General features: G+C 52.4%; 11 protein-coding genes across 12 annotated transcripts; 5 read left to right on the top strand and 6 right to left on the bottom strand.

Moving 5' to 3' along the window:
• Positions 1-113: 113 nt before the first annotated feature.
• Positions 114-2,800, top strand: PV05_05935 (uncharacterized protein). Its single transcript, XM_013462512.1, has 4 exons — positions 114-720; positions 773-914; positions 975-1,355; positions 1,405-2,800. The coding sequence occupies exons 1-4, from the start codon at positions 476-478 to the stop codon at positions 2,338-2,340; spliced, it is 1,704 nt and encodes a 567-aa protein (XP_013317966.1). The 5' UTR covers positions 114-475; the 3' UTR covers positions 2,341-2,800.
• On the bottom strand, positions 2,701-3,742 carry PV05_05934. 2 transcript variants are annotated; one of them, XM_013462510.1, is made up of 4 exons: positions 3,616-3,742; positions 3,302-3,481; positions 3,092-3,243; positions 2,701-3,029 (listed from the first exon to the last, which is right to left on the bottom strand). In XM_013462510.1, exons 1-4 carry the CDS (start codon positions 3,626-3,628, stop codon positions 2,910-2,912), a joined length of 465 nt encoding a protein of 154 aa, XP_013317964.1. In that variant the 5' UTR covers positions 3,629-3,742; the 3' UTR covers positions 2,701-2,909. The 2 variants fall into 2 exon arrangements, with proteins under 2 accessions (XP_013317964.1, XP_013317965.1); XM_013462511.1 differs by having other exon boundaries at positions 3,302-3,742.
• Positions 3,743-4,024: 282 nt separating this feature from the next.
• PV05_05933 (uncharacterized protein) lies at positions 4,025-6,262 on the top strand. The gene is made up of 3 exons (XM_013462509.1): positions 4,025-5,124; positions 5,199-5,890; positions 5,961-6,262. The coding sequence occupies exons 1-3, from the start codon at positions 4,506-4,508 to the stop codon at positions 6,006-6,008; spliced, it is 1,359 nt and encodes a 452-aa protein (XP_013317963.1). The 5' UTR covers positions 4,025-4,505; the 3' UTR covers positions 6,009-6,262.
• Positions 6,263-6,571: 309 nt separating this feature from the next.
• Positions 6,572-7,236, bottom strand: PV05_05932 (uncharacterized protein; the record flags this gene model as incomplete). Its single annotated transcript, XM_013462508.1, has 2 exons — positions 6,572-6,598; positions 6,679-7,236. The coding sequence occupies 2 exons, from the start codon at positions 7,234-7,236 to the stop codon at positions 6,572-6,574; spliced, it is 585 nt and encodes a 194-aa protein (XP_013317962.1).
• Positions 7,237-8,157: 921 nt separating this feature from the next.
• Positions 8,158-10,819, bottom strand: PV05_05931 (uncharacterized protein). Its single transcript, XM_013462507.1, has 2 exons — positions 9,657-10,819; positions 8,158-9,605 (listed from the first exon to the last, which is right to left on the bottom strand). The coding sequence occupies exons 1-2, from the start codon at positions 10,535-10,537 to the stop codon at positions 9,119-9,121; spliced, it is 1,368 nt and encodes a 455-aa protein (XP_013317961.1). The 5' UTR covers positions 10,538-10,819; the 3' UTR covers positions 8,158-9,118.
• A 476-nt stretch (positions 10,820-11,295) lies between these two features.
• PV05_05930 (uncharacterized protein) lies at positions 11,296-12,663 on the top strand (the record flags this gene model as incomplete). The annotated part of the gene is made up of 1 exon (XM_013462506.1): positions 11,296-12,663. One exon carries the CDS (start codon positions 11,296-11,298, stop codon positions 12,661-12,663), a length of 1,368 nt encoding a protein of 455 aa, XP_013317960.1.
• Positions 12,664-12,861: 198 nt separating this feature from the next.
• Positions 12,862-14,247, bottom strand: PV05_05929 (uncharacterized protein; the record flags this gene model as incomplete). Its single annotated transcript, XM_013462505.1, has 5 exons — positions 12,862-13,380; positions 13,759-13,822; positions 13,921-13,980; positions 14,037-14,090; positions 14,144-14,247. 5 exons carry the CDS (start codon positions 14,245-14,247, stop codon positions 12,862-12,864), a joined length of 801 nt encoding a protein of 266 aa, XP_013317959.1.
• A 1,992-nt stretch (positions 14,248-16,239) lies between these two features.
• PV05_05928 (uncharacterized protein) lies at positions 16,240-17,580 on the top strand (the record flags this gene model as incomplete). Its single annotated transcript, XM_013462504.1, has 1 exon — positions 16,240-17,580. One exon carries the CDS (start codon positions 16,240-16,242, stop codon positions 17,578-17,580), a length of 1,341 nt encoding a protein of 446 aa, XP_013317958.1.
• Positions 17,581-18,659: 1,079 nt separating this feature from the next.
• On the top strand, positions 18,660-19,722 carry PV05_05927 (uncharacterized protein; the record flags this gene model as incomplete). The annotated part of the gene is made up of 2 exons (XM_013462503.1): positions 18,660-19,032; positions 19,088-19,722. The coding sequence occupies exons 1-2, from the start codon at positions 18,963-18,965 to the stop codon at positions 19,720-19,722; spliced, it is 705 nt and encodes a 234-aa protein (XP_013317957.1). The 5' UTR covers positions 18,660-18,962.
• A 250-nt stretch (positions 19,723-19,972) lies between these two features.
• Positions 19,973-20,869, bottom strand: PV05_05926 (uncharacterized protein; the record flags this gene model as incomplete). Its single annotated transcript, XM_013462502.1, has 3 exons — positions 19,973-20,309; positions 20,373-20,482; positions 20,534-20,869. 3 exons carry the CDS (start codon positions 20,867-20,869, stop codon positions 19,973-19,975), a joined length of 783 nt encoding a protein of 260 aa, XP_013317956.1.
• A 485-nt stretch (positions 20,870-21,354) lies between these two features.
• Positions 21,355-22,026, bottom strand: PV05_05925 (uncharacterized protein; the record flags this gene model as incomplete). The annotated part of the gene is made up of 1 exon (XM_013462501.1): positions 21,355-22,026. The coding sequence occupies one exon, from the start codon at positions 22,024-22,026 to the stop codon at positions 21,355-21,357; it is 672 nt and encodes a 223-aa protein (XP_013317955.1).
• Positions 22,027-22,059: the final 33 nt, after the last annotated feature.

Below are 22,059 nucleotides of genomic sequence, written 5' to 3'. Positions count from 1 at the left end.
AGCCCTGGAGTGGAACTTATGCCTCGCTTCTCGGCATCGCCAATGCCCGGCACCGGCGGTACGAGATTGAAGCGCTGGATGCATTTTTCTTTATGCATCATCAACCCCCAAACCATTGATAGATGATATCAGCGAACAGCGCCTTCCATACAATTCTGCCTCGGCCATTGGCTCTGCTGATTCTTCGTCCTCGGCGCGCCCTATGAGATCTAACTTGAACGTGCGACCCTTGACCTAAATGTTGCGGATACGGCACGGCTCCTGAATAGATCTTTTGGCAATAGCTCAAAGCACAAGTCTAGAGTGCTACACCGACACAGTCATCACAGCTCTTTTTTATTTCTTTCGGTGCTCTCAGACGAATCTTCTAATATCTCACCATTTCCCATACTGCTCTGAGCCCATCTCCGGCTGAGCGACCCCCTGTGCGAGTGTGTAGATCCTTTTGCATGGTGGCAAGCCTGATTTCCGCGCGATGAGCCAACTCTACAGAACCCTCACCGGTCAATCGCAGACTTCGCATCACTCTGATCGATCGACACAAGCACACTCGACCCTGACGAGGACAACAACCACAGATCCCCTGGCAGGCACGTTAAACCATCTCACCCCGGTCCAAGAAGGCAAACTCGACGAGTTCAAGAGACAACTACAAAAAGGAGGATGGTGGTCGCCCGATGGAGTCAATGGCAAACCCACTCACGATGATGCCACACTGCTGTTCGTGCTGTGCAACCTGAAACGCCCCGGCCTGCGCTGACGTAGTTTGCAGTCGATACCTGAGGGCCCGCAAGTTCGACATCAACGGCGCAATCGGACAGTTTACAGACACAGAGAAGTGGCTCAAGACCGAACGCGTCGACGAGCTGTATAATCACTTCGATGTTGAGACGTACGAAAGAGCGCGATTAATGGTAACAGACCATAACCTCAGCGCAATGGACATTGGGCACAAAGAACTGACATAGCCATAGTACCCCCAATGGACTGGTCACCGAGACAAGCGAGGCATCCCCATCTACGTGTACCACATCAAAGGACTCGACAGCAAGAACGTGTCGAAATACCAGAAAGAGTCGCAAGCATATAAAGACAGTCTCCCCTACCACAAGACCCTCCCAACGCCGGCAAAATTACTCCCTCTTTTCGCATTATACCAGAATCTCCTCAACTTTGTCTTGCCGCTGGTTTCTACCCTCGAACGCCCGAACCCTGAAGTGCCCGTAACGAACTCGACAAACATTGTCGATATCTCTGGCGTTGGATTGACCCAGTTTTGGAATCTCAAGGGACATATGCAAGATGCCAGTGTCCTGGCCACGGCGCATTACCCAGAAACCTTGGACAGGATATTTGTGAGTGGATAGATGTCAACATACTCAAAGCCGAGGCTGACTGCGGTAGATAATTGGCTCCCCATCCTTCTTCCCTACGGTATGGGGCTGGATCAAGCGGTGGTTCGATCCGGTTACAGTCTCGAAAATCTTCATCCTCAGCAAACATGAGGTGAAACCTACACTGTCGAAATACATGGAGACGAGAGATTTCCCGAAACGATACGGCGGCGACCTCGATTGGGAATGGGGCGATCTTCCACATCTCGACGACGAAACACGGGCCGCCGTCGAAAAGGACGGAAATAAAGGCTGGGTTCGCGGTCCGTGCCAATGGCTCGACGGGAAGAGATTGGTTGTTGGTTCAGAGAAGGGTAAATTAAGGACTTCAGACGAGGAGATCGAGAAGAGGAGGCCTATCGTTTATGCTGCTGATTATACCCATCTCCCCGTCCACCCAGGCAAAGGACTGTCTGATGTCTCGGCCCATATTGGCAAAACTGGTGCTAATGGCACGGCGGAGGCGCATCACGATGCCGAAGAAGCTGCCGCCACCGCGGGTGGTGGAGCGACGGCGGCAACGTTGATAGAGAGCAGGACGAACGAGGAACAACCCTCGGCACCCGCCACGGCAGCAGCTCCCACGCCTGCTGCTCAGGCCGTATCGGAAGAGCCCTCGAGGATTTCGTCGCCACATCCCCATCCTCCCGCGCAGCCTCAACCGGGCCCAATACCCGCACACGCCGTGGCCATGACGCAAGCGGTCGTCGAGAAAATGCAAGGCGAGTCGGTCTCGGTCATCCCAGCAACAGCAAACGGACACGCCAATGGAACCGGGCTGGGAGGACATCCGGAAGTCGTGGTAGCCAGCGATCCGTCGAAAGGTCTGGCGATTGAGGCGGAGAAATTGGCCCTCACCGACATCGATGGTGGGGATGAAAAGGAAAAGGAAAGGGGACTGGAACGACCACCTATGGAGAGGTTTGTCACCGCGGCCGAGGTGTAGTGATCGTGGGCTTTTTTTTGATGTTGTCCGTCCAAAGAAGTACACCACCCACGGACGGACTTTGGTTACTGTTGCACGGCTCATGCGAAACATTGGCATTTGCGAGGATTAAATGCGAGGATGTACGTCTACTTGTTTACTGTGGATCCGTGGAGCGGCCACGCTCTATTGGAGACTCGAGGTCTGGCAACTGGATCGTGAAGTGCGTTAGAAGAGCATAGCATGATTATGGTAAGGATTAGGTACGCTGCACTGAGATTATCAGACAGCTTTGGATGAAAGTGCTGGCTCGAATTCTGCTCATGGCGAGGTGTTTCAATGTTTTGTACAGACGAATGGAAACCATTGGAATCTCAAAGGTTGGTTGGATGGACTTTTGTACTTTTGTGTGCTTGCATGTGGCTATATCTCGTACAGTACTGCTGCTGGCAAGGCTAGGTTTATCATTCCATCATCCCAGACACAAGCATCTCATGACCGTAGATCAGATGGCATCTGCAATGAAACCTTCTAGTTGTCTGGAATCACACGAAGATGGACGCTTGACCCGAGTACATTTCCATACCATTTTATGCGGCAATTCCAATGACACCGCACGCAGGCCGAGGTCCCGCGTTACCTGTCTTCTTGCTTTCCTCATTGCCGCCCTTGCCAAGGTCATCAGTGCCGGCGTGGACAACAATGGTTCGCTGTAGGTGACTTGTCAGTAGCTGATATAATCAATGTCTGCAGCGACAAAGGATTAACTTACTCCAAGAACACTGTGCTCGCCAAACAGCTTGATGAGGCTGTCGCTCACGCTTCCCTTGGCATTTCCCTGACCATCAGTCTTGAAGTTACCAAGGTCACCGACATGGCGTTCACTGTCCGATGGGGCACCGTGGGTCTTGCCAAATGGGTTGTCTGGAACAACGGGTGTCAGCCTATAGATCCTGATCTCTTGTGGGACAGCGACACGTACAGTGAGGACCGGCGCTGGTGCATCCGTTGGTGTTGTCACCGAACTGATGGATGTGCATTCCACGCTCGGCGTTTGGGTCGTGGCCGGTGATGTCCCAGGTGACGGTGGTAGGAGCGGATTCAGAGGCTTGCTCGAAGGTCACTTGGCCGCTGACCTTGGAGTCTCCCCGGAGAACGGCAACTGAAGAGATGTAGTGTCAGTGCCAATTGCTACGAATGAATACCTGGTATGCTGACAAAACAAAGCGAGGTGTAGCTCCCTGGGCCGGGGCACAGATAACGGGACTTGGGGCATGGCTTTGGCGGAAGTCTTACCTGCTTTAACCATTTTGACTGATTGAGTGGGTGTACAAGTATGTTCAAGAGACGGATGAGTGCTGTATGGACTGGTGTAGATTAGAAGGAAAAGAAGTGGAAGAGGTTTGCATGTAATAATCGGGAGGGAAGGACGATGGAACTCGACCGAACTGCGCTGGTGAAGCACCACGCACCCACAGCACCCACCTTCCTGCAGCTGTACAATGATACAATCGACCATCGACCCCTCATCGGAACGCAGAAAATGCGTGAGGCACCCAGTCACACAGTGAGGGGCATAGATATATCACGTGATTTATCAGAACCGGAAGTTCGCGTTCCGATTTTCCGGATCACGTGCCGGAGATAAAAAGGACATTGTGCCGACGAGGAAAAGGTTGCTCAAGGTGTCGTCCTCTTCCAACTCAACTCCTTTATCCACTGCGTTATACGGCTCTTTCAGTCTCTATCTCCTATCCTGATGCTTTTGATTCCGAAGACTGAAGCTGCTGAATCACAGACTCTGTACGCGAATTATTCCTGCCTAAACCGCCCTGACGAGAGAAGGCCCAAAGCGCTCCACAACGGTATATGTACACCTCTTCTCACTACCAGGTAGGCATGGACTCCAATTCGAGGCTTCTATTGGGTAGACAGCTTCATTTCAGCGAAGCTCACCAGTAAGCTCTTCATGTGAGAGTCGTTACTGCCCTTCGATTTCTCCATTTATTCAGACCAATCACATGAGGCCTCCTCAACTACAACTTCCACCCTTTACATCAGACACGATCAGACTACGCCTGCAGGCACCTCGGATACACCTGAACATCATGAATTCGTCAGATGATATCTTCGGAGTATGTCTGTTCTTCGTCCACTCTTCTCTTAATCCTTCCTGATCGCGACCGATGCACAACACCTTCTACAGAAGCCTACGGCTTGACTCAGTATCGCATCACTCGAGAACGCTTCATCAACCGTGCAGAGTTCTCCTATCCCCTTTATTTGCACACCGTTGCTGCCTTTCTACTTCTCTGTCGTCTAAAAGAAGCAAGTTCCGCCATTTCCACGGCCCAAGCCATCTCCCATCATTCTCAACAAGAACCATGACGTCCAGCGACGCAGTGAAACTGTCCAAGTTTCTCAAGGCTATGGACTGGGTCTATGGTCCTTTCCCGGCGCCCGACGACCCAAATCTTGCCGAATGGGTCCCGGCGCCTCTCGTAGAAGCGCATCGAGGACGCTATCTCTGGACGGATGGCTTCGCTGTCGTCAACTTCCTGACCTTATACAAACTCACGCATGAGGATCGCTACCTCACCTGCGCCAGAAACCTGGTATTCACTGTCCACAATGTCCTAGGCTACACTCGTGACGGCAAAGAGAGACTCCCTGGCGCCACGGAGGAGAAGCCTCTGGACGGCGGCCTTCGCATTGGCAAACTTGATGAAGCTGGCCCAGATGGTGACGGCCAGTACTTCCATTACCTGACCGTGTGGATGCACGCTCTCAATCGGATGACATCTGGTAAGTTTACCTCCAAACACGAGTCTTGTGACCCGTTTCTGTTTTCCACGATACAGCTCTTTGACGATTCGTAGTGACTGGCAACAAATGGTATAACGACCAAGCAGTGTCGATGGCCAAAGCTGTCCTATTTCGCTTCATGACAAACGTGTCCGCGAAACGCCCCAGGATGTTTTGGAAACTCGCCATGGACCTGTCAAGGCCTCTTGTTCACTCTGAGGGCAACCTCGACCCCATCGACGGTTACGTCATGTATAAGCGCCTCCAGGAAACCAGTGACAATCATCATGTTCTTGACGAGGAAATTGCTGCTCTCAAGAAGATAGTCGATGACAAAGTGGAAGATTACTCTTCTCTTGACCCACTCGACCTCGGAATGACGCTGTGGACTGTACATTGGCTGGTCCCGGAGCCGACCTGGCCTCTCAGTGGACAGTGGCCTGCAAAGCTGCAATATCGCGCTTACAACCACTTGTTATACGCCGCCAAAAGATTCGGCTTATTTAACAATCCGCACGAAAAGCGCCTGGCCTTCCGCGAGTTTGGGGCAGCACTGGGCCTTCGCACTGTAGTGCCACTGATTGACAAGATGGCCGAGGGTGCCTCTCCCACAGATCGCGAGGATCCGAAAACGATTGAGAGCCTGAATGCAATGAAAGCAATGCCGGATCAAATCTTGAAAGGCTGGGAGGACGCTGGCTTAGTGCCCGTGCCGACCAAGAAGGTGGATAGACGCGAGGCTGAACTCTCGTCAATCACTGCTGTCGTAAGTATCATATATGAAGCGCCTATGCTACTCTGTCACCGTACAAACTCAGACTTCTGACGATCTGCAGATGTATGCCACCGCTCTCATTCCGGGCGTGATGGTTCGCCAGCCATAGTCCGCCAACAATTCGAAGCAGAGAAACCATCTTTGTACAAAATGCCGCTCTCACCAAACTTTAATCTTTCGACAAGCGCGACTTCATCCTTGTATCGACGCCGATGGGACCTTTTGATCCTACATGGGAAGAGCCGAATTTTGACTTTGTCCTGATAGCCTCTTAGGCTTTTTGATGTTTGCATGAGAGAAGGAAGAAATTGTATTACTAGGTTTGATATCATTCTTGACAGCAATAAAGGGTACATTTCTACATTTTTCGCTGCTCACATATATGCCCTCGGATTCCCGGATCAATTTGGACAACAGACCTGGACCCCATCCGCCATGCCAGACCAAATCATCCAACTCCGGCCAGTCCATGTTTAGCACATATGGTATATCAGCACACGAGCATCGCTCTTCATCCATGATCCAGATCAGACAATCGACAACATCTTCCCCAGCCCCCAGCTACCCACCAGACTTAACGCGATGGTCAACCCAGCTTTCTTCGCCCACAATCTCAGTCCCAAGGCAATTCTCCATTGCACGACGTTCTCCATCTTTGCGCGATCATTGTTCCTAGGCAACGGCACTGTCGGCTCTTTCCTGCCCACGAGGTCACACAAACCGTCCCAGCCCATTCCGGGCTCCCACACGAGTAAATCTGTCCCTCTTTCTCGACATACCCTCTTCACCCATTCATTATGGGCATCGTATGCGGCGGCGTCCCAAAAGTGGTCCACTCCAAACCGTTTCTTGACATCATCTACCCATGCCATCTCCGTCTGATAATGCCACCAGTCCGGCACGCTCCACCAGCACGCCACCCGGTACTGCCAGGACATGAAGGGCGCAATGGTCGTCTTCATGCTGGCTTCCCAGTCTGCCGCACCGCCCTTGCGGACGTTAAGCACAACCTTGGCCTTGGGGTACATGTCGATCAGGTCCTCGATGAAGAGGTGTCCCGGAAAATCGGCAGTGGCGGCGTAGCCGTCGAACAGCTTGTACAAGATCGCGCGGCGTTTGGCCGTGTCGGGTTCGCGCAGGGCGTCATGGACAAGTTTCATGGTCGCGGGATGGGGCAGGCACCGATTCATATGCATACACGGACCGATAGCAAGGTGGTCTTCGAAGACTTCTTTCAGTGTCGACGTCGCGCATCGAGGAAGCCCGGCTGCTATGACCTGCAAAGGGCCTTGGAAGGTTGCTGGGATCTGTGCTTTGGGCGCATGGGGTGGTGCCATGACTGCAGTGATGGGGACGGTTGTTCACTCGGTAGGTTCAGGAACGAGATGTGATTACGAGATTTGTCGGTCGGTAGGTGCAGGAACGACGAAATACGAGACTCATCAAAGAAAGGAGGGAGTAATGGACAGGCAGGCAGACCTGGCTTTCATCGAAGACCATCCGGGGCCGTCTCGTCGACTTTATACCCCCTTGAAGGGGGTTGTTGTGTAACAAGGCTGTGCGTAGTATCCCATGCCATGCACTCACTCCTTGCATACTCGGCTGACCCGGGCGTATTTCATGGATCCATCTGAGAACCAACCGATATGGAAAGACACCGAAGCCCTTGTTGTCGGGGCGCTCGGGACGGACGCATTGCAAGGCCCCTCTTACCACTCCGGCTTGCAAGGAACGTAGGAGGAACAAACAACAAGACAAGAGGCGGCACAATTACAATTCGGGCTGGACTTTACGAACTTCCACATCTTTGAGAATGTGGAAATGTAACATCCGACATGCAGCCACCTGTATCCGAACATACCTTGATGGGAACACCTCATTCCTCGTGATCGACTCCGCGCCCCACATTCGGATCCTCTCACGCTACTCCCTTCCCCGTCGGTGTTGCATAGTCGTCAAGGAGGAAGATGTCGAACAAATTTTCATGGCTTACCGGTTACCAGGGCAGGTCGGTCTTGTCTCGTTGCGGGCCAATGCTGACAGGACATCCCAGTGACTAACAGTATCGCTACCGAAAAACAGGATATCGCGATTGGGGACCAATTAAGTAGAGCTTGTATGACATAAGGAGTACAGCATGCACTTGCTACTCGTAGTAGTTCTGTGGGTTCTGTATGTTCTTGTGCACCGACCGGCATTTTCCGGCGGAATTGGCGTAACTGTATCACAAGGAGTGGGAGGCGAGTTGTTTTCGGTCGCCTTTTTCCATTCTTTTTGGGGCAACGTGAATGGGTTGAATGGGTTTCTTTTCCCTGCTCTACGACGATGCTACGACTTCTGGCCCCAGATGTCAGGATCAGGCAGGTACCCCTAGCCTGTGTTGCACGGCATGAATAGCTCGGTAGAAGGTGGAAAGTGAGCAACTCAAGAAAGGGAAACAATTGCCAATACGTCTTGGATTTGACAGCGGAACGCCAAGCAAGCCTGCATGGCCTTGAAAGGGAAGTCGGGTATGTAGGTCGACGGACGCAACGGCTGCTAGGAGTATAACCAATAGCTATTCACTCCATACGCAGTCGCTCGAGATGTGAGTGATATGACAATTGAGAAGGGATGGGCTCGCTCCAGGGCTGGAACAGCCACCAACAGCCCATAGCGAATTGCGGCGATGCCAAGACCATGTTTCAGGCCGAGAATCAGGAAAGCCAGGATACCCAAGGTACCTAGGTAGGTAGGTACAGTAGGTATGTCGTGCTATGTGTCTCGCTAATCTGAGAACGCAAGCGAGGGGATCTGAATGCGAATCCGAAGAGCAGGGAGAACAGACACTCTTGGAGATTGGTGGCTAGCTCAGTTTGAGACATTTTTGATTCATACGTGTCTGGTGCAAGTCGGGCTGCCTGCCAGCCAAGAAAGGGAGCGCATGAGGCTTGCAAGGGGATATCGGTACTGCATGCCAACAAGCCGAGCAATAAATCGGTGGCCGTTTCTCCATGCCCGCATCCCGAAACTGGGCGTTATGAGACGGTTGTACTGCAGGAGACAAAACAAATCGCTGCTGACAGGGCTAAGCAATTGCCTGATCTGGTCCAAGACCTGTCTTGAGAGTGGTAGGGTTCCGCATTATTGGCTCGTTCAAGCGATTCCCGCTGGCTTGATCATCGTGATGGTCATTCTTAGATGCCTTGTGTGACCGGTCAACATGCAGCAGCCGGAAGGTTAAGGAAAGCCTGCCTTAAGGCTGGAAGCCATACCCAACACGCTCCAGACATGCTCAAGAAGGTCTCGTATAACGTCGTCTGACCATGGTTGAACGCCTTTCACCTCAAGGTCTTTTAAAATCCCGTACGCTTTTAAGGTCACATTGACCACTAATGCGGCGGACGCTAATACCACAAAAATCTGCCCAATTTCCATCCAGTTGTTGAGCGTAATTTCGGTCTCGATGAATCCGTCCCTGGAAATGCCTTTGGCAAGGTCTGCCGATTCTGCATCAGCAGGGAACCGTCCGGTCTCGTACCACTGCTCGAGCAAGGCATCCTTTTCCCGCCAGCGATCCATCAACCAGTTCTCGAACTCTTTTGCATCGGTGAGAGGTATCGAAGCGACAGCAAACCGACGCCAATGCATGTTGACGCACTTTGGCGGACGTCCTTGCAGATAAGTCGATCGAATCGTGAAGAAGTCCGGTGCAAAGCTTCCTTTCCTAGAAAGTCGTCAGCTACGTTAGTGTTGGAGGCCGGTTCGTTACACATACGGAGTTCCTTCATATGCAATGGTACAGTCGTACACCCAGTCTACTGTACCTTGTAACTGCTGAAGACAAAAGAAAAGTCCGGTACTTCGCGGAATCAATACATGCTTCATGTCGGTTATTCCCTGCGATTCTGCCCATGCAGTGCTCTTCTTCTTTGTATTTCTCGACAAGTTTGTGCCTTCTGGAAAGATCAACAACCACATCGGATCCAGTCCTTCAGAACCGGACATCGGACCACTGTGGCGCGTTTTCAGCTTCTCCAGTCGATGTTGTAGACGTGGCTTGTCTTGTATCCATTTGCGAGCCATGAAAATGAAGCCATAGAACATCATCCCAGGTCCCAGTACGGGAACGTATTTGAGAGACTCCTTCAGGATGATAAAAATGTGACCGTGCATCCTACTTGTGTATGCTATCCACCATAGGTACAGCCACTCGGTGTAGACTTGATGGTTGGAAATGTAGACCAGACGCTCTGGAAATGAGGTTTCAAGCCTTCCCGATGTGCTTTTGTGGAATTGCCCTCGCAAGTCCTTGTCCCAACTCACTCGAACCTTTGTAGGTGCAGACCAACGTGTTCCTGCGATTGCCAAAATACCGAAAGATTGTTTCGTCAACGCCATGTATGCATAGTAGTAGTCTTTATTCCACCAGTATAGCGGTGCTCCAAGGAGTTGAGTGACCCCGATCGAGACACAACCGCAATTGAACCACGTCAAGAGCAGAAGAGCACGAATTATCTGGCTCAAAGTTCCATACTTGACTTCTCCAGCTGGATGTGGTTCTTCTCTTGTAGCAACCGCACCGTCGCCGGCTGTAGCCTTGAGTACAGCGGCAACATTCGAGTGGGTCGTGCGCTTTCTGAGGGAATCGTCCGCCATATTGGGTAGATCAGGAGGTCGAGGTTTGGAAGTGTGTTCTATCTCTAGATATGTTCACATAGGCGCGGTCAGCATTTAAATGAGCGATGTTGAAGCGTAGAGAGCAGAGGCGAAGCCATCAACCAACATAAAGCAGCAAAGCATGAGCAGTGAGGAGTTTTGGGCGAAGAGTGTTAGCAATGATAACAGACAGGAGTGTGAATGCGTCGTGTGAGGGAGAAAGCCATGATCTTGTTGCGTTCTGGCGGTGCAGGCACCTGCATTCGTACAATGCTGACACTGCGCAGGGCCTATGAAGAAGGAGCTTCTAAGGGTGGCACTGGGTGCCTGCTTCAACTAGATCCGCCTAGTGACCGTCTATTGAGTCTAACTGGAACTAATCTGTCCTTAAGCATCCGATAGACCCGAAGGAGCCTAACCAGGAGCTAATGTTCTAAGTCACGCTAGTCAAGAGACGGCTGACTAATACAAACACGTGATTATCGTTGGCCCCTGTTTTCCTTACCTCACGAGGCTCACTATGATGGCCTCCCTCTTTCTATCCATCTCCAGCTTTTTGCGTCCCACCCCGGTCATAGACGGATAGAATGCTTGATGCTTCTAGTTGTGTGTTTGTCGATCATTTGCTTTCTGGTTTGATTCCAATTCAGACACACAGATCCGCTGGAGAAGCTTAAATTTGAAGCACACAAACCGCCTTCCTCCTTCCGTTCCAAAACAGCCCTTCCTGCATAACCGCAGCAGTTTCCATCAAACTCATGTCTTTGCGTTCACAAGCAAGCACATGCATTGTCAAAGCTGAAAAATTCACCTGCTTGGCAAAGAGAGTCAAGCATCACCAACCCGTGCACTTCCAGCCATGTTTGACCCCTCGAGGACCAGGGCGTGGCCGCGCCTTCAGTTCGACCAGATGGAACGCAAAGAGTCAAACATTAGACAACTTGCCACCTCGCAGATTCTCCCGTTTGAAAGACACTCCTGCTCATGAATTGCTTTGTCTTGAATGGTCTCAACCACCACGGAACATCTTGTTGATCAAAAAAGACCTCTCTGAAAAAACCACAGAGGCCCTCAAAGAATTCAGCAAGCATGTCAGATCCACATACTCGGAGATCAACATCATCGTCGAGCCGAATGTATCCTCAGAAATTGGTGATGAGCTACCCGGGGATCACTTTTCCTGCTCGAACTCGGCGGACTCGACAAAGCAATACGACGATAAGGTCGATCTTGTTGTCACATTTGGAGGGGATGGAACAATCCTACACGCCGCATCGCAATTCGCGGCGTCGTCGAAAGTGCCGCCGATTCTTTCCTTCAGCATGGGTACCCTCGGCTTTCTCAGCGAGTGGAGATTTGCCGAGTACAAGCGAGCGTTCCGAGAAGTTTACATGTCAGGCGCTGCCTCTGAAAGACATGCTGTCATAGAAGGCTCGGCTCAAAATGAAGCCCTTCCGCAAAGTGATTGTACCGGCTGGTCCTCAATCCGTGGCAAGTCCATGGGTCCCACAAGAGGAGCAAGGGTTCTGGTCCGACAACGTCTCAAGGTCGGCATTTTCGATGCCAACGGCAACCGACTAACTACCAACGGAGATATCGCCCATGACACGCACGCAATGAACGAAGTCATCCTCCACCGAGGTCGAGATCCGCATCTTGCAATCGTTGATGTTTATGTCGGAGGTCGCTTTCTCACCGAAGCTGTCGCCGACGGCATGATCATCTCCACACCCACTGGAAGCACAGCGTACAGTCTCAGCGCTGGTGGAAGCATCATACATCCGTTGGTGCCTTCTTTGCTCCTTACGCCCATCTGCGCGCGAAGCTTGAGTTTTCGGCCTCTAATACTACCGGCCGCTACACCGATCACGCTGAAGTTGAGCGAGAAAAACAGGGGTCGGGAAGTCGAAGTCAGCGTTGATGGCATGAGACGAAAAGACAGAATCGGCGTCGGTACCGAAGTTCGCGTCTCTGCAGAAGAAATCAGGAGTGAAGCAGATGGGTTTGTCAGTGGGATACCTTGCATAATGCGAAGAACGGGTGCAGGGACTGAGTCAGACGACGGATGGGTTGGTGGCTTGAATGGACTTTTGAAATTCAACTATCCTTTTGGTGAAGAAAGCTGAGCATGACTCCGAGCCTGCAACCCCAGCTACCTTGAAGGCTTCTGCCAATCTTTCGAAAGGGCATCCAATTCCTCACCAGTATCATTCCTTTGGCAAGAGCACCACCATCAGCCCATGCGCGAATATGAGTTCGATCACTGCGAAACTGTAAATTGGTACCGAGGAATTGAAAAAGAAAGGTGTGATATGGGACTCAGCTTACTGACGGCTTGCGGATGACACTGACTTGGATGTTTCTCCCGAACTCGCCGAACATGGCTTCGAGCTCAGGACGTGTGACTGTTTGTGCTCGAGGTCGTGCTGATCAACGGTCACACCTTGTTGATGCCAATCCCCACCCTGTCCGGCCACGATAGGCGCACCATGGTACATTCTCACAATGTCTTGGATGATCTCTCGCACCGCCACCGGGTTACCCTGATGTAGCTCATTTGACAATGCGAGCTGCGTAACGGTCGACGCGCCCTCGAGATAGGCGACCATGCTCGCATCTGCAGGACGTGGATGGACTTGATTCAACGCGTCCACGATCGCGCGCACATCGCGGTTGAGATTTGCCGTCACCTGTCTTTCCGCCAGGATTGTGTCGACCGTGGAGCGAGGAATTGTGACGTCTCGAACCACTGGAAGGCGGCTGGGTCCAGCACGAATGCGCGGCTCCACGGCTAGAGCAAAGACAAGGCTGAAGAGTCGTCGCCGGGTCCAACCGGCTTCTGACTATGCCAACGAGCAAGGTCCAACTGCGAAAGTAACCCGTCTCATATATTCAGACGGTGTACCACAATTGTGGCTCTGAACGTACAGATCCACAAAGGTTATCGCCGAAGTCCGGTCTTACGTCTGGGCATGGCGACAGAGGTGCAGTTTCTTGTTTGTTCTGTTGGTCCTCCCAGCGGTCCTCCGTAGTAGGAGCATCTGGTAGAGTTACGTCCGGGCAGGGCGACAGAGGTGGGGCATCGACAAGCAACTTCAGCCTTGCGGCGGCCAAATCCAGCTTCAGATGCCAGGTTGTATACCTGGACGTCCTTGACCTGTCCAGGTCGGCGGCACCGACCAACCGTCTGCTCCAAGATGGTGTCTCTCTCCGAGACTGACTCCGCCAACACCAGGCCAAGAAAGAGCACATTCCTCGCCATTTGCAAGTTGTGCCCAGCTGCCTCTGCAGAAATCAGCATAACTCCCCCCAGGGCCATCCGGAGACCCAGGCGGCGGATCTGTCCCATTGCTCCGGCGATCTCGTTTGCCGTCTTTCGTTACATGGCATGCGGCGGCGGGTCGTTCTGGTCGTCTGCTGGATCCTCAACCATCACGGCGTTGCTAGGGTTGGGCAGTTAGCGACGCTTTTGACCCACCAGAACTCCAGGATGTCTTACCCTTCATGGTCGATCTCAAAGTAGATCTCTTGACGTCTGAAGTTGGTAGGTTGGCTCTTAGAGATGTCAGTCATCTCCATCCTGGATATACTTGGGTATCAACATACGATGGTGACACCTCTCGTGTCCCGGATTGCCGGGTTTCTTTACCGAATCTCGCTTTCAGCCACTCGCGGACTGCGCGGGACTTGAAGACCATGCTGGTCTTCATGTTGGCCAATAGGCTCATGGTCGGAGCTCTCCCGAAGCCTTTGGTATTGGTTCCAAGAAACAAAGCACATTTCGAAAGGGCCATGTACCGATTCCCATGGCCTTGTCTGATCACCAACAACATCCCTTTACTCAACGGAGAGACTGTATGCGACCGCGAGTAAAGGACTTACAGGGTGCAATGGCCCGGATTCCTTTGTCAGTGATGGTGAATTCGCATCATAGGAAGTGAGGCATTACCTTCAAGGCGTCCTGGCACGCCAGGCATAGGAGGTGACGAGCTTCTGCTCCAGAACAGCAGTACCGTCCTGCCTTCGCTTGAGGCACCGTACCATTCGGCAGTGGTAAGATCGCAGTTGGACACCTTGAACCCAGGTCTCTAGGTACCATACTGTTCTTGTTTGTGAAAGTCGTTCTTTTCTCGAATGTGGGCATTGCAACGGTCACAGACAAAACCCCAACGCTTATTGTCTAGGTCGATTGTCGGAGTGTGAGGTTGTGCCTCTGGAGATTCTTGTCTCTCATCGATCGTTTCAGGAGCTGGAGAGGCTCTGAGGACCTCGAGCTCTTGTATGTTGACACCATCGACTATCTTTCGCATGATTTGCAATGCTTGATCTTTTCTGAGACAGTCGAGGTCGATATAGGCGTGGAGGCCCACGTCGTCCACGAGCGCTTGCAACAAGCCCTTGAGATCTTCTCTTTCATTTGCCCCGTCGACGAGATGTGCATGAATTTCATGACTTGATCTTTCTTGAGGCCGTCACGAGCAATGCGTTCTTGACAACTTGAGACCCATGAAACGTTGAGCATCAACCTCCTTGGAGCAACCCGCTTGAAACTCGCGGCCACTGTGGTGCCCCAGAAACGGATGATCACTCCATAGTCGACCGAAGAAGGATTTGCCAACGCTTTCCTTTGTTAATATATATTTTTACTTCTCGAGGGAGAAGGTGTGCGGCCCGGTCCAGTTACGAGGAGAGGGGAGAGGGAGGCACTGAATCGGGTGTCACAGGTCAGTTCATGGAAAAATCATTGGAAAAGATCGACGCACCTTGTCTGCTGCGCTGTGGCATCAGCATGGACACGGGCTGGAGTTGTCGACTACATTTTGCCGACAACGATGGTGATGAGAGGGTTGTTGACTCCTTCTCAATTGATGGGTGTGTCCAAGATCCTCGGGATGGGGGAGATGAGAAGAGGAGGGCCAGGAGGAAGGTCTGAATGTTGGAAAGCTCTTGACGAACTTCCCCAGCCCCTTCCGCAAGGCAAGAGTCGAAGATCTAACAAGGAAGGGTTATGGAGCAGAGGAGAAGAAATGTTTGGAAAGTGTCCTGGTGAGGCTCGATGGGTTCTTTCAGCCTCACCAGGTTCTGGGACAAGCCAAATCTCAGATTTGAGAATTCAACTCCTGGCGAGAAAAGAGCGGACACAGCCACTGCTTCTGAAGGCTTGCCTTAAGTAGGGCACGATGGAAGATCACGAAGCACTGCCAGTAACTGCAAGCAACAAGCTCAACCACTGCCTTTCCACTTCCTTTGTCAACAAGTCTGTCTTCAATCCTCGGCCGCCTCAATCCTTTTGAGATCAATAGCCTTGCATGACCGAGCAAGCCGCTCTTCTATTGTCCAGCAACGCTTCTTCTTCACTCCCAGAGACAGAGATCTCAATCACCCTCTTCACCAACACTGAGAAACTACAAAAACACGATCCCATCTCGACTGAGGCAGCACTCCTACCTTGAGTTCATGGACATTGTAATTTCACGTCTCTACCACCAATCTTCCTCTTCTTCAGTCCTCTCCTGAACACAACGAGCCTCTGTCCACTGAACAACTCCTCAAACCTCGCTCCGCCGCTTACAGCATTTGGGCACAAGCACCCACGACATAGCTGAGCAGCTTCACCTGGAGAATCCGCAAGTTGTCAATCAGAACAAAACACATCAACAGCACTCACAAGTTCCCAATTTGACGGAGAAAGATCAGGAAAGATGGCATCCGCAAGAGCACAAAGCCAACTGTCGAAGCAAGTCATCATCGACATCCCGGGCACGATTCCTGCAAACACGCAGCTTCCGCCGATCTTGCTTGCGAACCAGCCTGCTCGGCCGCCCTTTCCCGCATACAACGTGGGCTATAACGTGCGTGCAAACGTGAGGGCGGTCCGGCAGAGAATCCCCGGTCGACCAGCCAATGGACATGGATCTCCACATCCATATCAGATGCTGGCAGAGGACAATCTACACCCAGCGCTGTTCCAGCTCGAGCCCGCTCCCTCCCCCCTCACGGACATCGAAGTCCCTCTCCTTGTGAACGAGCAAACCGGCCAGATCGAAACAAGCCCAAGTGGAAGACAGCTCCGTTACTTCTGGCACTTGCCTCGCTGGGTAACAGTCGACGTCCTCGGACAGATGATGGAGCTTTGGCTGCGTCTCGACCCTCGTGTCGAGATGGCAGACATCATGGACCGCGTCAATCTCGACAATCGAGCGATGCCTGCTCCCAATGTTTTCAACATGCGGCGTATCCGCTTCCGCGAGGCGATAGATGTTCCTTCCTTCAATACCGGCCGCCGCGAGCCAGGTGCGTCAGAGGTGGAGCGCATCGGCGTGTTGACAAGGGAGCAGATACTCCTGAACACGGCCATGCGTGTTGATCTTCAGAACAACCGCCTCCTGAGACCCATCCTTGACACCAATAGGAATAGGCTGGGGTACGTCGACAGCGGACTACCCATTGACTACTTCCTTGTCAACTACCCTCTGCCCATTGCCATCCCATCCGACCGGCAAGTTGTCACACTGGCACTCCGGCATCGCATGCAGACCTTGGCCGTCAGACGAGGCCTTGGTAACGGCGCGTCCGCCTTTCAGAACCTGCCTCCCGCTCTGCTCCCTCGATGGTGGATGCACAGGGCCAATGTGCAGCCTGCCAGGATCACAGACATTGACAATCGGACGCATGATGAATGGGTCCAGGGGATCCTCCAGCAATATCCTGGAATCACGCGGGCAGGTCGACCACGGTCGCGAGCGAGGCAGGGCCCCACGCAGCCACAGCCACAGCAACCGCAACAGCAGCAACGACAACGACAGCGACAACAACCTCAGCAGGTACAACCTGCTGCTGCTCCTGCTATGCAGCCGGCCGCCGCCCGTACCAATGCGGCAATCGACCCGCGACTCCTCGTCGCTAACCCGCCGCATGCGTTTCCAGGTCTCATGAGACCTAACGCGCCGACTGAGCTGGAGGAGTCCCGGCTCATCATTACATCGCCGGACGGTGCTACCCACTACTACGTGGAGCCCGTACATCACGCGATGTATAGATGATGTCGCGGACAAGGCAATCGGGTTATTGGGGTTTCTGGGATGGAGAAGGAGGATTTGGGTGTGGCGTGTGTCCTCGGTGCTTGGATGGTTTCCGTGGGGTATCTTGAGTTGTGTACATTACAGGGTACAGAAAGGAGACGTCAAGGCTAATGATCATACGGGATAGGGGTATGCCCATAGAGGGCCTGGCATTGCATATGCAATGGATGATTGAAAGAATGATACCCTTTGAAGAGATTTCCATCTTCATCCTGCTCCTTGTAGAGTATTGTCTTCTTGAGTTCGACACTTGCGTAAAGGAGGCGTCTCCGAGTCTTGTGAACTGTAAAGGGTCCAGCTTCCGAAAGCAGAGTCTGCGAGTAGCTCTAACTGCCAGTATCCTGAGTGTAGATGCACAAATATCCAGATGCCTTATGCTGTGCTGACTTTCAACAGGACGTTAAGGATGCTCGCAGGCTGGTCCCGGCATGTCGATACTACCCAACTCAAAGCGGTGGGAAGTCCAGCCTTCTCACGTGATATGCCTGCCTTACAACAGTCCATGACATTCACTTCATGTCTTCCAAGACAATCTTCAACATACATCGAGCAACGAAGCACAGACAAAGCAAATCTGATGCTGTTCCTTTTTCTTTTCCCAAGGTCCGTCTTTGTTTGCACAGAAACCTGGGTTCTCCGTGCTAGTTCAACTGGCGTGTTCGTGATTCACCCTGGCGCCCTTTTCATCCGACGGCCTGGCGTTGTTGTTGTTGTTGTCCGCAGGAGATTCAATCTTGGCTTCACTTCATTCCCTTCCATCGCGGCTGCTCTTCTCGCACTGCCTTCTCCTCGCTGAGTCGTCGACAATACCCAGAAAAGAAGAACAGAACAGTCCGGAAGCAATGAATTCTCTTGGCAAGGTGTCGACTTGTGGACTGGGAGGCTGGAATTTTGCAATATGTTTGTCGTGTTGTCGTGATGAGAGACGGAGAGGTGAAATTGAAAACTTCAAACTTCCTCAGATCAGGCCAGCATTACCTCTTTCTCGGGAATCAACAGCCACACTCTCGATCGTCGAAGTCCCAAGCAATCGCTCTCTTCTCAGATCAGGCCAGCATTACCTCTTTCTCGGGAATCAACAGCCACACTCTCGATCGTCGAAGTCGCAAGAAATCGCTTTCTTCTCAGCAATTCAAGACTTGCATTCTCGCTTCTTTCTCGAGTTCTCCGAGTTCAATAACACCATTTTTCACATTCTCACTTCTCCCTCGAGTTCCGTCGAGTTCAACACCATTTTTTCACATTCTTACAGGCGAGCCTGACATCAGTGGTTGAGGACATTTGAGCGCGTCGACAGAGCGCTGATCCAGCCAGAGAAGACCACCACCTCAGAAACCGTCAAGATGTCTGCTCCTCGACAGGCCCAAGATAAGATGTCTTCAGGACACGACAATAACAACACCGATCAGACCAGTGAGTGATTTTCATACTCTCCCGTCCTTTCAACGTTTGCTGACCAGTCCCTTAGATCCTACTTCTTTCCGCGCCGAGTTGCCTCTCTTCGTCCCTCAAGAACCATCTCCACTTCGCGCCTCCACTCCAGACCTCGACGCCTTTAACGCGTTCGAACTAAACACCGATCTCGTCCTCGTCGCTCGTGAACCCGCGGGTCCTCCATCGAACGCTGGTCCTGCCGCCAACGAGTCAGACGGTGACGTCCAATTTGACCTGGCCGGTGGTCAAACGACTCCAGAAATCCTTGACGGGGTGAACCAAGGCTATACAGCCACTTTCCTTCCGCCTACGCGCGCAGCGTGGGCGCCTCCTTCCACACCCAGCCAAGAGGGTGGCGACGATGAAGACAGCGAGCCCACCAGCAGCAACGAGGCATCTCCACTGGGTAGTTGTGATCTCCGCCACCCATACGGACTGTCGCCGTGGGAGGGCATGACCTTTGCCGAGATGCAAGACCTCATGGACAGACAGAAGAGGCAGTTCGATGGTCCCCCGGTTCGCCGCCCTGCCTACCAGCCGCCTCCGAACTTTGGCGACGTCGTCCGCGAGGAGACCAAGCACTTGGAGGAGAAGCGGGCTCGGCGACAGAAGCGGGCGGCCATCAAGGCTGCAAAGAAGAGGAAGGACGACGAAAAGGAGACGAGGTGAGCGTCGTTTCTGTTATGAGCGTGGAGAGGTGTTGGAAGAGGTGGTTGCCCGGCTGCCTTGAGGCAGAGGTGGTAAGACCACCACTTGCACCACTACAGGGGGGCGCTGGACATGCGCGTGGAGGCAGGTAGAACTCCAGTAGTTGGCTAGAAAGCACGATGTCCCGGCCTGTGCTTTTCCGTTTCCTTGATTCTTCTTACGTCGATGCTGATCGGCAGGGAACATGAAGGTGCGCAAGGGAACTTCTTGATCAAATGTCCTCCTCTTTGATACCACGGATTATCCTATCCCGTTTGTCCAGTAGCTCCTGCACATTCACATTACTCACAGGTACGGAGAAACCAGGCAAGATGCGGTAGCGACGGCGGAGCTCGGGGAACACTGCTGCAAAGCCGGCGCTGAATCTCCAGTTCTCGAGATGCCATACATGCTCGGCGAAAGCGTTTGAGATGGTCATGTTCCCTGTCACAGCATCCATGTCGACAGCCTCCTGTAGGCCCATGTTCCAGTTGATGGTTGTACCGTACGATTGGCTTGCGAGGATGTAGTCCCGTAAATCGTAAATCAAGCCGTCACGTAACTCAGGCCTATGAGAGACGAATTCAGCGTCTTTTTTCTTTCGACAAGCCACAGAATAGGCAAGAACTTACAGAACAGGCAAGCCCGATGCTGGATGATGCGGTACTAGTCTCTGACAAGGTGTCGGGCGCTGGCCAGGAGGGATTCTTGCGTACGTCTCTGCCGATGGTGCTATAATCCACTGTACAAGAGGTAAGTAGGAAGAATTTCGTCCGGAAACTCAGTGACTCACACGCATGAAACGGTCAAAGTTGAATATGCCAGCCAGACAGCCAAAGATGTCAATGTTTGTCAAGGCACGGAAATACTCGCTCGCCCAGGTCGAGACAGTGTGAGGGTCGGTAGTCTCCCGGGAACGGAAGAAGAGGTCGACTTCGACTGTCTCGGAGCCAAAGATGAGCTCTCTCGGCACGCCAGAGTCTAGGCTTTTGCACGCCCATTCTCTGAAACTGGTGTAGGCCGTTGCCATGGGAGACTGTTCTTCCTTGGACAAAGACGTGGAAGGGTTTGAAGACGCTCGGGGTGCTAACAGGATCCTTGGGATAGGTCGCTTCTCGCGAACATCCATGTATACTAACTAGCCTTAAGATGTGGCGGATAAGCGGGACAGTCAGTCTATGCTTAATTTGCGTATGGTTGAGGGTAGGCCAGCTCTTATTTGACGAAGGGGCGGCTTGTTGACGTGCGCAGAGCCGCGGGAGGACACAGGATACTAGTAACTGTGATAGGGGGGTTACTGTGGACATGCGAGGCGGTCAGTACCAGAAGTCCGTTGTAGCTGAAATGGCTGAAAGGTCTGAAACATCCAGACATAGATAGATTCCTTACCTAGGTATGTATCACAGTACACTGGGTTTGATCAGGTAAATGGCAAGTCCAATCGAGCTGCCATCAACCATCAACAGGAATTGTGGCATCTTCGGCCAGGAACGACACCTTGTTTATGGTCACGTGAGACACCACGATGACCATTGTCCATGATGGCAACACTACAACATTCTCGGTACGGAGACCTCTTGTTTCATCTGTCATTATCATTCATTGCCGGTACAATCAATTCACCTTCAAGACGTCTTCATTTGCTGGGACATCCAGAATACCACTTCCATCCTCTCCATTGGCGCCTTCATCGGCATTGTTGCGAGCGTCAGGTACTACCTTGCCCACATGTCCGAGTTTTGTTTCGACATTGACTCCATTCCTGATCGTCTGCAACACCACACAATATCGTTCACTGAGCTCGACCAATTTGTCGACTTTGGACTTGTGCTCCTCGTCCACGTCGAGCCGCACAATGAGTCTGATGGTTTTGAACCCGACGGGGACGGCGTTGCCTTCAGGATCCTTGATGCCCATCGTCCCTCTGAAGTCGAGATCTCCTTCGGCGGTGATAGTCCCATTGTTGGTGGGAATGCCCAAACTAGTGGCTACCGCGCGTACCGTGACTCCAAAACATGCTACTAGCGATTCAAGCAGCATATCACCAGAACACAGTTCCCCTGAAGCATCGAACCCTTCGCCGCCGGCAGCTTGATGGAGCCCTGCGACTTTTCGAGCCGCCTGTCCCGCCGATAGTGAGCATGTTAAGCTCGTCGAGGTGGGATCAAGATTTCCAGACGACGACAACGTGACGAGAGCTGTAGAGGGGTCTGATCTGTATTGGTCTTTCAGAGGCTTCTGTTTGGCCCGTAGCGTGTTGGCCGCTGCTGTTGCTGCGTCGGACATTTTTGTTAATGGCGAAGTGCGAAGTGGCCGGCT

The sequence above is a fragment of the Exophiala xenobiotica genome (genome assembly GCF_000835505.1).
Source record: "Exophiala xenobiotica strain CBS 118157 unplaced genomic scaffold supercont1.3, whole genome shotgun sequence".
Taxonomy (NCBI): Eukaryota; Fungi; Ascomycota; class Eurotiomycetes; order Chaetothyriales; family Herpotrichiellaceae; genus Exophiala; species Exophiala xenobiotica.
The sequence above is the reverse complement of the archived record's forward strand: the minus strand, read 5'-3'. Positions and strand labels throughout refer to the sequence as shown.